The sequence below is a fragment of the Pteropus alecto genome, unplaced genomic scaffold (assembly GCF_000325575.1).
Source record: "Pteropus alecto unplaced genomic scaffold, ASM32557v1 scaffold152, whole genome shotgun sequence".
Classification (NCBI taxonomy): domain Eukaryota; kingdom Metazoa; phylum Chordata; class Mammalia; order Chiroptera; family Pteropodidae; genus Pteropus; species Pteropus alecto.
This window is the reverse complement of record NW_006432227.1, coordinates 12419424-12433005: the sequence shown is the minus strand read 5'-3', so window position 1 is coordinate 12433005 and position 13582 is coordinate 12419424. Positions and strand designations below refer to the sequence as shown.

Below are 13582 nucleotides of genomic sequence, written 5' to 3'. Positions count from 1 at the left end.
CACACACATACACATATATGTATATGTGTGTATATATATATTATCTGCCTCTCTCCCTCTCCCCTCTCTCTCTCTCTGCCTCTCTCCCTTTCCCTCCCTGTCTCTCTCTCTCTCTCTCTCTACACACACACACACACACACACACACACACACTAATAAAGGAGAGGCTGATCCCTAAAACAGAACACTATTCTATTTTTACTTAAATATCGCAGAGGGGGGAAAAATGTCCAAGGCAGTTTTATGTATACAAAGCAAATTATCGATGTATTTTTAAAGTCAATGTCTCTGGAGCTGTATTATAAAGCACATTACGCATTAAATATGCTGACATACGCTGACTGTTCTGCCTCTGAGTGACAAGTAATACGGAGTGAATGTCAGTGCCGGGTGGATGAGTGACCACAATGATGGTCAGTCTCAACTTTCACTGCCTTGATACCAAGGTATCCTGGTACCATGAGGGACTTTTCTTTTTTTTTCACTACCACAAAAAGTCAATAACATCAAACAAATATTTACTGGTCAGATCGGTGCATCGTAAGTCCACAGACTTAACCCTGCAGCTTTCCGGCTGCTAGGGAACTGCAGCAACAAGCAGTCAGATGACTGGCTGTCTAGAGGCAGCTTGTCCTGCTGGCCTTTGAAACACCTAGGACACTTGGCGAGAGAGGGCAGAGTAGGATTCAGAAGGTGAGGCAAACTACGGAATTTTTTTTTGAGTCACATTCAAATCGTTTTGCATTGCATGAGCGAGCATGACGGATGGGGGTGGGAAGGATGGCCAGAAGCCTACCCAAAGTCCAAGGAAATCTGGAACGTATTATTAAAACATCTCTTCAGTTTGGTGGCAAGGTATGTCACTACCGCCTTGGAGTGAGAGAGTGACTGATGTGCTACCCCATGAGCAGTGGATGCCACTTCAAGGCAGGGCAGTTTCATATAGACTAACAAGCCCTCGCGTCAGAATGGGGTCACAGGTTCCAGTCCCGGCTCTGCCACCAACTGCAAGGCCTTGCATCTGTCACTTAACCTCTACAGGCTTCTGTCTCTGCGAATCCGAAATCAAAGTGCTGGACTGGGTGACAGCTGAGTTCCATTCCGTATCTAACATTTGGGCTACTTCTCATGGCTTCGAAAGTTAACACAGACCAGAGACTTGAGATGTTCATGTGCAAATCCCAAAGAAGATCCAATGTCATATGCTTTCATAATAAAACTCTGTGACTTTTTCTCATGACAAACTCGTCCAACCAATTTATTTTTGCCTTTAACTCTGTGGAACCCAAGCCCAAGTCTGCGTGTCTGAGTCCATGAGCTTTGTATGAACTACACACATTTCATGTTCACTCCAGGTTAATAATCCTCAACTGTACGAGAGACTTTGCCCTCACCTGTAAGATGGAGAGGAAGGTCCAAACTTTAAAGGTACCTGTGAATACTAAACTGGATACAGTATCAAGATAATACTAGGTCAACCAGTACTTGAATTAAAATGGCATGGCCTAGGCTTTGACCCTGGACATCAAACTTCAGGTAAAACAAAATGTCTTAATAATGACTTTTTAATTGTACAAATGTTTTAAGCTCCCTCCACCCTTGGAAAGCCCAGCCCTGTCGGCAGGTTTGCCTCAGACCCAGGCCCACCCACTGATACCACTGGCAGTCAGAAGCGGACGGAGGATGGAGATTTCAGGTCTTGGAGTCCCTCTGTGGCCGAGCAGGGTCACCCTTTCCCCAATCCTCATGGAGGTGTCGGAAGACACTTTGCTCCATTTGCCCTGGTTGCACTGCTGGTTTTAGATCTGCTAGTCATCGTTTGCTTACTGTGCTTCAGTTTAATCATCACAAAAGCCCTGTGAGGCAGACGTTATCGCCACACAGGGAAATCGAGACGGAGGACCATAAATTCTCCCAGTGGCAGAGCTGGGAATCCAGCTCCGATGTGCCTGCAAGGCCAAGCCAACACACAGGGCGTCCCAGGCAGCTGAGAATGTTGCATTCTTTAAAACTAATATCCTATAAACACTTTTTCTTTAAATCCACTCAAGGGTTATCTGGAGCTCACTGTGTGGAGACCCCGTTTACGCTGTGTGGGTTCTGGAAGGAGCTGTGGGTGGAGGCCACAGTTAACACAGACCATCTTCTGAGTTATGCTGGTGGCATTTCAGGGCCAGGATGGCCTGGTGCCCTGCTGGCTTCCAGCTGGCACACCCTGTGCCCAGCTCCCCCTCTTCACTCCCGCGTCTCCGCAAATGGCGCCCCCACTGCCCTCAGCTCTTAAAAGTGCATAGAAGGCAGGTTCCTGCTGGGGTAGCCAGTAAGGTCGGCTCTATGCTCCCCCCACTCTGCTACTTCCACTGAGCAACTTTGTCTGTATCTGTGTCGCCCGGGACACACTGGGCCCTCCCTCATGCGATGCCTTTGCTCAGTGAAGCATGTGCAGTAAGAAACGAGTTCTGCAGGCAAAAAAAAAAAAAAAAGTATAGTTCTTTGCTTAATAAGATGTTTTTCTAGGTGACATGATTAGCCCTGTTGCAGGTCTGAATCTGAAAAATGGAAAGAGATCTGTTTTAATGAGGATCTGTTGCATATTTTTGAATAAATACGTTTCTATCGGTTTGATTTGGGTATTTTGTTTTTATATGTATATGTATGCACGTAGCATGTAACAAACAGGAGAGGAGAGTATAATACACGTTAAAATCCCCTTTGGAGGCAACGTAAATAATGTGGAATCTATGAATTACAGTTGAAACTTCTGATCTTAAATCGCCAAGGTAAAACCTCTGAGTCTGCTTTTGTTGTGGCTCTCAATATCAATCTCAAGTCCATAGATAATTAATCACCTGATGAACATAGTGCTAACGAGGCCAAGAACATGCGTTTGCTCACCTTGGGCCAGTTAGCTTCACTTTATTCCATTTTCCCCAACTACAGAAGAATGAGGGAAAATTCATGAGCAGAAGGGAAAATTACTCAAAGTGGATGCCCAGCTGAAATGCCTGGTTATTGGTAATTACGTATTTCTTTCCTCTTTTTTTAGGGAGGATACCCAAAGGGGCTGGTTTAGCTCACCTATCTACCATGTATATAATCCGATCCTTCTTCTCATCTGAGCAGTAAAATAAGATAAACATCAACTGAATCTCACCACTCCTACAGGAGTTGCAGCCCCACGGAAAGTGATGTTTACTTTTTTGATTTCTGCAATATGCCCAGTGCCTGGAACAGTGCCTGGCACGTCATAGAGCCTCCACTGATATCTAATCCATGGATAAATTAACCAAATTAACCACTTTACAAGTTACTCTCAAGTAATTAGGCGCTGGAACAATGTATTTCAACTCAATGTGAGTCCATGATTGCAGGCTCAGGATTCAGTCAATAAGCTCCTAGATCTTCGAAGCTGCTGTGAGTCCAGCGTAAACCACCTGCACGAAATTCTAGCATTGGTATGGAGGATAATTCTCTCTCTCTCTCTCTCTCTCTCTCTCTCTCTCTCTCTCTCTCTCTCGATTCACAGCAAATACACACACACACACACACACACACACACACAGTCGCTGCCTCTCTCTCTCTCTCTCTCGATTCACAGCAAATCTAGCTGACCTCACTCAGCCTACATGCCACTTATAAGTGTTGAATTACAGAAACCGAGGGGAGCAGTTCTCCTACTTATTTCCATTTTGAACCATTTCTACAAAGTTAACCCAATTTCCCTGTCTTCAAAAAAGGAAAGCCTCCCTCTGCCTTCCAGCATTTTCCTTTCGACCCACAGGGCCTGCTTCCTGGCTGCGAGAGGCAGCTCTGTGAAGCTTCCTGGACCCTCCACACCTGGGCTTTAATTGGCTGGGAGAACCCCAGCTTAGCGTCTCCCGGCTCCTACTCCACTTGCCTTTTCTTTCCTCCCTCCCCTTTCATTTCCTGTCCCCAGGCGGAGGGCCACCGTTGCAGAGGGAGCAGGCACCTCCTTCCTGCACCAAGGGCTCTTCGGCACTGTGGTTTCTGGAAGGGAAGGCGCTCTAGGCTGCCTAATCCACGCACTGTGGTTTCTGGAAGGGAAGGCGCTCCAGGCTGCCTAATCCACGCACTGTGGTTTCTGGAAGAGAAGGCGCTCCAGGCTGCCTAATCCACGCACGGCAGGAGCTGCAGTGAAGCCTTCCATTAGGTGACAGAGCCGCACTCTGTCCCAGAGCAAAGAGACAGCTCTCAAACAGGGAGACCCACGCACACTGTCAGGCGTCCCAGAGACCAAGCTCAGGAATCTCGTCTGTTAGTGCTCCCCATTCACTAACTCCCTTATCTGTCATTCTTTCCAAACAAATAAAGACCCTTTCCTGCCTTTTTGCTACATGTGGAGGTTTCACCCAAGCCGACCCGAAACTCCCCAGAGGGGTGCCCCCATCACCATGACTCCCTCTGCCCCCAAGACTGCATCATCCGGATTCCAACCTAGAGTTGTTTTCTGCACACCAAATTTCTGGACCTGACCAAGACTCACTGGACCTTCACATGGCCGTATATTCTATCGTCCCCCAACTCCACGGTGGCCTTACTCTAAAATCAGGAGTATCAGTCTTGTAGAATTCCAAGGGCCCCCTCCGGCAGCAGCGGCCACATAATTCAAGTGGCTTTCGCCCATATGCTAAAAAGTATATATATCGCCATTCATATTATATACGGCACATGGATGAAATTCCCCAACTTCCCTTATTCACCAGAATAAACCTGAGTGCTGAAAGCTGGCTGCTCACTGGAGTCCCCTGGGTGCTTTAAAACGCGGATGCCTGGGCTCCGCCCTCGGCAGATTCTGACTTGTTCGTGCAGAGCGAGGCCCCAGCACCGCTATTTCTCAGAAGCTCCCCCTGGCGATCGCGACATGCAGCCCAGCCTGAGAACGCGGCTCCCGAGGAAACCAGCGTGTGCCCTCCCCGCGACGGACGTGCCCTACCCGTGGCTCTCACACGAGGCAGGAACTTAACAGAGGAAGTCCAAGGGCATAAATTTTGGGTCTCTCCAACTCCAGACCTCTGGTTTTTTTTTTTCCTTGTTACCACAGTCGTGTAAAATGTGATAGAAAGAACAACTTTCAGCTCCAGACTCCACAGGGCCTGGAAGTGCTCTTCCCCACGGTGTCACGGAGCAGAGTGGCACCAAATGGCCATTCGACGGATATTTGTGGAATGGATAAATTTTGCACTCGGAGTCACATTCTCCCAGAGTCTGGCAAAGGCATGGTTACCATGTGGGCATATTGAACATTAACTCGTTCAGGCTCAAGGGTACGTGTCTACTCCCATGGCAAACAGTACATGCCGACTCCCACTCCCCAGCTACATCCCAGAGCCATTCACCTCCCGACGCTCCCAGGATACTGCTTTGACCTTGCGTGTATGAAATGCGTTCACGGGGCCAAACACGTCTGGGCCTGACGAACAGAGGATAAACCGGTTTGGCAGTGTTGCCAGAGCATAGCAGAACAGACAGCCTTTCGCAAAGACACCTGAGAGCGAAAGTTCTTTTCTGTCTTGGCCCTGAGCGCGCCCAGGGAACCATGGCCGCCCCCCTGCAGGGTTCATCAGCAGGGGAAGGAGCTGCCCTCTCTCCCCTCCACCGTCTCTACCCCGACGACAATCACTGTTTAGCGAAACCTAGCAATCCGAAGTCCAATAGAAAACAGTCTTCTGTAGCATAAACACACAATGCAAAACGTGAACACACACATCCGTGCATCAGGGAGCCAGCCAGCTTCCATTTTAAAACCAGCTTGCGATGAGGTTTATTTAAATCAAGACAATTGTCATAAACCTTTCAAGCTTTTTTCCCTAAGAGTCAACAAAGTCAACAAGCAAAATTATATATTACAGTTTAATTTTAGGGAAGGAAAGAAAAACAGAATCCGTAAGTCTGAAATTCATGTCCATTGTACACTTATAAGTTGGTATTACACATTCTTCATCTAGGAGAAAAGCAGAAAGAAGGCAGACATCATATCTGGACCATATTTTTGCAAATTAAGTCGGCGAATATATACAGAATTATTTCAAGTTTTTTCATTGAAAAACATTTGTGTGTGTGATACAACAAAAAGGGTATAGGGCTTGATTTTTCTAAACACACAGCTCCTTCCCCTGCTGATGGTACATTTGGTTGTTTCCTGCATGTATATTCTAGATAAAGTCAATTATTATAATAACCTAGTTATAATTTTCCATTGTCACAGTAATAGTTCCAGACCAAGGTTAAAGATATATTTATAGTTTTTAAGTGAAGTAGCTTTGGAATCTTTGCCATTGATTATCTGAGGTCGCCAAATTATAATTTAATACTTTATCATATCAGTGCACTAAATAGAAAAATGCAGGCATTATTTACATAATATTCAGCGATGCTAAAGTAAGTCTGTTAAATACCATACTTCAGGGCAGTGAACAGGACCAGCATACTAAATATATAAATGAAACCTCTAAAAAACCTAACTTTTCCCGAAAGGTAGCTTGTGCCAAGGAAGAAACTAATCCATTAACTATACTCAAGATTTTATCATCGATTTTAATGTTTTACACTCGGTAGTAAAGAACGGGAAAATTTTTTACACATGTGAAAAGTTTAATCAATTCAATTTACTGCAGAAACATAAATTAAAGTGTATTAGTATCAGGCTCTGTGTTAAGGGGGGCTATTTAAAAATGCAGAGGACGTCATCCGTATCCTCCAGGAACTCCCCAACTAATGCGGGAAAGAGACACGGAGACCAACGCCATTTCACTACATGACATGACGAGGGCTGAGGACGCACAAAGCAGGGGGCTCTCGCCTCCTCAGAGTGTCAGAGAGGCTTCTCAGAGGACAAGAAAAATAAACAATCCCATCGAAACCCGAGTAGAGGACAGGAAGGTAGACAGCTCTCCAAAGAAAACACACAAAAAGATGCCCAACATCACTAATCCTCAGGTAAATGCAAATCAAAACCACAACGAGATACCACCTCACACCTGTCAGAATGGCTATGATGAAAAAAAATCAACAAAAATCAACGAGTGCTGGCGAGGATGTGGAGAAAACGGAACCTTTGCGCACTGTTGGCGGGATTGCAAATTGGTGCAGCCTTTGGAAAACAATATGGAGATTCCTCAAAAAACTAAAAATAGATCTACCCTACGACCCAGCAATTCCACTTCTGGGGCTTTCTCTGAAGAAACCCAAAAAACACTAATTTGAAAAGATATATACACCCCTATGTTCACTGCAGCATTATTTACAATAGCCGAGATATGAAAGCCACCTAGGTGCCAATGACGGAAGAACGGATAAAGAAGATGTGGTGCACATATACAAGGGAATATTACTCATCCATAAGAAAATAATAAAATCCTGCCATTCGTGACAACATGGATGGAGAGGGCATTATGCAAAGTGAAATAAGTCAGAGGGAAAAAAGACAAATACTGCATGATTTCACTTACAGGTGGAGTTTTATTAAAAATCGAAACAAAACAAAAACGGACTCATAGAAACGAAGAACAAACTGATGATTGCCAGGAGGGTGAAAAAGGTGAAGGGGACGATAGTCCATAATAGTGTGATAACTTTGCACAATGACAGATGGTGGGTTACTAGACTTAGTGTGGTGAGCACATCGTAGGATACACAAATATCAAATCACTATGCAGTACACCTGAAACTAATTCTATTATATACCAACTATACTTTGTTTTTAAAAAAGAATACGTAGCACTTGCAGGCAAACAAGTGTAGGGGCCTGGCTGGCAGACATCGACCCTGGGAAGGAGGCGTCAGAATCGTGGAGCTCGGGGAAGCAGAGGGTGGCTGGTGGCGCAGTGCTTAGAGAATGCAGAGGTAGTATCCCTGTTTCGTGGTGAGCAGGCTTCGAGACCAGACGGAATCATCTGGACTGTCGGGGATGCGTAAAAGATCCAGTGATCAGGCCCCAAGGAGGCAGGGAAACCATCATTCTCTTCCAGCGTTAATTGGCAGTGGAAGAAGTTCTGAATCCCTCTCTCTGCATTTGCATAATAAAAAGCTGCTGAGCTGGGCCCTGTGCTAGGCAGGGTTTCATTCTTCAATGTGACTCCAGAGGCACATCCTTGCATCTCCCTGTCTGTGACCTCGTTTCCAGGCCTATAGAATGTAGGCGATGGGGTATCCACAGACCCCAGAAAACTCACACCTAGACTCTGCCTTAATGATCTCTCATCACCAACAAAAGCTTACAATTCTCAGAGAATGCGAAGTGACTAAAGTGCCCTGAATGTGTTTTTTCCCTCAGGCAAGCATCATCCCAAAAGATGCAGCGAGTATTTCTGTAAGTAGCTATAGCATGGGAGGCAATGTGCAGAAAAGCCTAAAGATGCAAACCCTTCTTTCTTTCAAATTCAAAATAGCAACATGTAGCCTCACGCACCATCCAAAAATTAGCAGACAAATACGTTTCTCACAAATTAATCAGAATATAACTTCGAACTTTTGTAGGCGATAATCCAAGACATGTGCAAGTACAGACGACAGCCACTTACTGTTAAAACTCGGGTAACGCTCTGCTTCCACAGCTGTCTCCTGCCGATCCTAAACATCGCCTCGATCTGCTCTGCTTCTGGACCCTTCCAGAATGATCTTCTAACTCCTAGGAGACCCACTCCGCATCCAACAGGCTTTCAAATGAAAAGTCCTCTAGAGGACCTAAAGTTCGCATTTACATTTCTAATTTGCACGTATCATTCACCAGATACACTGAATAAAAATTAAAAGTGCCCCAAACTATTCAAGTGTTCCTCCTAGAGCCTCTTCCCTGAGCTTCTCCTGTGTTCCAAAGCCTTGGGTTGTTAGGGGAATACTGTTTATATGCTGTACAGTTTAAACATGCCTCTTAATCATGTTTGTCAACCAATGAAAGCATTTGAACGGTTCGGTTGCAACACAACTTCTGATGTTCGTTTAATTCTATACACTGCCCAACAATAAGCTGGGAGTCAATAGAGATATTTGACTAATTTCTTTGAACAGTGAGAAACTTTAAACCATATCAAAACAGAAAGCAGAGAAACCACAGCTCTGAATAAATTGCTCGAGAAATTCAGTCTTACTTTGTCTAAACAACTTTCTGTGCATGATTAACTGCCAGCATTGTGACTAATTGTGACTAATTGTCAGATAGGCTAATTGTGACCCAAAGGAGCCATTTTTTCCCCATAAAGAACAAGAAGCCTATTTCATATGCAAAAAGCAAATGAGGTCTATAAATTACTTATGCTCGCACAGTTAGTTGCACATACAAATAAACCAAGGTAATTTATTCTATGTGACTAAACACCTTGATCATCCTCACTGTGAAGTCGTGATGGGAAATCACAGCCAAGGTGATTTGAGATCTAGTTATTTTGTACAATTTCTCTCATCGGGATGAATAAAAGGCAGGACGCCTAAAGTTGGGTTGTTTAATCCAGCATTTAGTCCTTAGAATTCAAGGTTCAGGAACCTGAATCCAATCAAGTCATCCAAGGAGAATCAGGAAACAGGGAACTCATCCTGCCAATAGCCTGCTAGTCAGCCTCACAAGAGACTGACTTGAAAGCCAGGATGCTAATTTGGTATTGACATCTTCTGCTAATTTGGATGTTAATTTGGTATCTAAACTTGGGAGAGTCATCCGATCAACAGCCAACGCTAAGACGTGGCCTCTATATGTGGGGTTAACAAAGAGACAACGATTAGACCAGAAGACAGTAAGTCCTCACTAAATGCCATCAGTAGGTTCTGCGACTTTAAGCAGAACGACATATGCCGAGATCAATTTCACCATAGGCTCATGGACATAAACAAGAGTCAAGTTCCCGCAACATCTCGTCAATGTTTTTACACAACGTCATTCAAGGATCTTCTATATTATTTGGTAAGCAAAGAAGTTAAAGTTTGTTTATGGGATATTTTTTTAAATCAGCCTTTGGGTATTGATAAGCATCTGTTTTCTGTTCTAATTATAAATCTAAACTAGAAGTCACTCTCCTCTGTGTGATATTGAAAGGTCACCAGCAAATCGCAGGATTTTCTCATCGTCCCTGCTCAGCCTCTCAGTACCAGTCCCAAGAATCTTCTGTCAACATCTGACTTCAGGACAGAGGTGCCAATTCATGATGTCCCTGCTCATCTTTCATTCGCACTTAATTTGGGTGCTTCGCTGATGGTCTTGAAGGTACCACTCTCATCCCATCAGCAGCCTGTTGATGTTATCTCTTGGGGAGAGTTTCTTTCTGGGAAGATTTCCACAGAGGGCTGATGGCATTCGTTTTGTGTTTGGCGGGCGTAACCATGGCTACCTCAAGTCTTCCCAGTACACTGCGAAGTCTTCCAACCTCTGTGGCTGAATGCCAACCCCCTTTGGGCAATGCAGAGGCAGCAGGTGTCTTAAGGGATCCCCCTGAGGGTCCCAGACCTGAAGGAGGCTCCCTGAGAATTGTAGTTAAGCAGTGCCAGCAAGTCTCAAGCCTGAACCCATGTCTGACCACCTGCCCCTTGAGTGCCTGCCTGAAATAAAATTGATTTCCGGCCGTTGGAGAAGAGCTATCACACGTTGCTCAGCAGGAGCCTCAAGAGGGGTTTCTGAGCGGCAGTTTCCACCAGGTGCCAGCTTCAGCTGACGAGACCCGTCCTCCAGGAACACAGTCTGGGAAGTCTCCAGCCCAACCTGTTGGACAGCACACCCTTTCGCGCTGAGCGCTGTGGCCATGCACAAACCTTAAATCGGACGGAACGGGAAAACGAGAGTGGACAACAGGCGTCCCGCAGATAGGAGTCTTCATCCAAAAATCCAAGTACCTTCAGGCCAAGTTTAAAGTTCCACTTTCGTTCATTCATTTGACGAATGTTTGCCAGTGCCTTTTATGGACCCAGGCACTGTACTATGTACTAAGCATAGTGCAGCTAATTAAAAGGCACACTTAATCAAACATTTAAAAATTACAAGATACACAATTATTTTGTGTAGCACCCAAAAAGTTAAATGCTGCCAATTAAGTTTAAATACAACATCAATTTTAAGATATATCCTGAATTCACAGATATTAAATTATGAAAAATGTACATCTCAGAATCTAAGAAAAACCATTGTTCCTACCTTCACTGGGGGGACATATTAAACGAATAACAACATAATTATAAATAAAATATAATTACAAATTGTGGAAAGTGCCATAAAAGAGAAAATAAGGTGCAGGCTTCACTTGGATCTGTGTTGAATTATTTCCATTTTATGCTTACATTCCAAAGTGTCAAGTTTCCTGAACTCAGCCCTGATTAATAGAGAGTCATCTACTTTGCCATGCGGTGTCACAGAAAAGTGCAAGCGTTGGGGTCAGACAGACCTGGATAAAAACCCCAGCTCTGTCCTCCTCTAGTGGCGTGAGGTCGGAGCTTCAGTTTCCTAAGTTAGAAACAAACCCACCTGCCTAACAGACTTGTGATGACTTAAATCTATGTAGAACTCCTGGATCCTCACAGGCACTTAATAAATGACAAATACATCTGCATTTTTTTAGTTGCAAGAAAGTTCTGACTACAGTTAGTGACAATATCCACGTAGGGGACAAATTCCCAAGGAATTTAACCTAGCCCACAAATTCTAGTCTAGAGCTGTTTGGACCCGTTGCTCTAGATTTCTGCGTATGTCCCAAGAGAAAGAGTGGATCCAGGTCTTATCAGTTACCATCCTCAGGTCTTCCACAGATTTCCATCTCCAAGATGTCTTTCTGAAGCCCAGCTGAGTCAAGCCCAGAGATCATCAGTTTAATGGCCTTGAAAACAGAGATGCAGGGGCAGCATACAAAGACGGCCAGGGAGGTCAGCGGGATGAGAAAATACCACATTTCATTCATTCTCAGTGGCACGCTTTTTTTGGCTTTTTATCATCATGAGATTGGGTGCATCTGATAGTGCAGGTGCTCTTGTAACCGCTGTTGGTCAGCAATAATCATGACATAATTGTCACTGCCAGGGTTTGTGCAGACTCGGTTGTCACTGCGGATGGCATGACAGGGCCACTGCAGCACCTTGATATGTCAACAAGCCACGGAAGATCCATCTGAAGAAGGAATATGTGTCCTGGTTATTTTCTGAAAATCTGCCACTGACACCTTCTGGGAAGACCAGGAAAATGCCAACATCACAACTTACAGAATGGGTGACAGTGGACAGAAAGAAAATTCCAGAAGAATCAGACCCTGAATGTGAAGAAGTTTTAGAAATTTCTTAATCTACTCATTGCACTTAATATTTGTACGGATGTGCAATTTTAATCTCTGTTTAAGTAGGTCTAAAATAGCTTCTCGATTAGAATAAAATTTGAAGAAAACGAGGCATCCTGGCTTAATTGACAGCTGTTTTTCTATCTTAGTGGTGAATGAAACAGTGGTGTGTCTTTTTATCTGATGATGGCTTAAATCAGATGAAATATAGTTTGAAGATATCTAACGATCTAAGCAAAGTCCTCGGAGAAGGTAAAATTTAAGTCGAGCTTTGAATAAGGGTAAGATTCAAATGAGAAAAGGCAGGGAATAACATATGGGGAAGACATCATGAGCAAAGCATGGAGGTTGGAATTCAGAAGAGAGCCTGTCTGGAGCTACGGTTGTGAAGAAACGTGATAGGTAATCTCTGAAAGGTACGTGGAGGCTGAACTACGGTGTCTGCCTGAGGTAGCTGGCCCTTGCGGGCATCAGGAAGTCATAGGAGAATAAACCGATCAAAGTCTCGTTCAGGAAAACTATGCTGCTCATTGTATGCAGGAAAGGCTAGCGTGGAAAAGACAGAAGTCAGCATTCTGGGCGTGAGAAAATAAAGGATTTGATGGAGGAGTGGAAGCAGGGTCGCCCGAGCCAACCAAAAAAGAACGAACAAGCTAAATAAAAAGAGGCAGGTCCTCTTTTCCCATCCACCATTTTGCTACCCCGAAGCTACTCCTACATAGAAATCCTGGTTGATGGAAAAGTGGGAAGGGATAGGTAGATGGAACTTGACAACTGGTAATGGAAGAGAATACAGGTGTCAACGATGATTCCATTTTGTCAAGCTTGGGTGAAGTGAAGAATCATAATGGGGTAATCCAGCGAAACCACATTTTTGGAAACTAGATGACTAAAGAAATATAAATAAAGCTCTTGGTCTTCACTTTTCCTATCAGTCTTTTCATCTTGAAAACATGGAGGTCAGCATATGCGAGACCAAAAACATCCATTACCCTTTTCTTTATTCTATCATAATTTAAAAATTCATCATAGAAAATACTCATAATAAAAAGAAAAAAAACAATAACATATTGATTCAATAATCATTTGAGCTGCCTCTCCTCAAAAAAAAAAAAAAATAGTTTTAAAACTTTCCAACGAAGCATGGTGTGTTGGTTTTGCCATCATTTCCATGAGTTAAAACTGTGGAGCAAAAGCTAAAAAAAAATGATGCATAAGTTTTCTGGAAGCCTCATCTGCCAAAATTTAAAAGAGGGGAAGAAGGAGAGGCAGGAGAAATCCCAAAGGAAGATACAGAAAGACGATGTATTTAGAGCAAAACA

The 13582-nt window shown here is 44.1% G+C and overlaps 1 protein-coding gene across 1 annotated transcript in view; it reads right to left on the bottom strand.

Moving 5' to 3' along the window:
• The window catches only part of DNAH5 (dynein axonemal heavy chain 5), a 249328-nt gene that overhangs the window by 186315 nt on the left and 49431 nt on the right, over nt 1-13582 (bottom strand). The window contains exons 5-7 of the mRNA XM_025043546.1: nt 11723-11810; nt 10569-10755; nt 9578-9701 (exon numbers count right to left, since the gene is read on the bottom strand). Of these exons, the coding sequence (XP_024899314.1) occupies nt 9578-9701; nt 10569-10755; nt 11723-11810 (399 nt within the window). The remainder of the gene's footprint in view (nt 1-9577; nt 9702-10568; nt 10756-11722; nt 11811-13582) is intronic.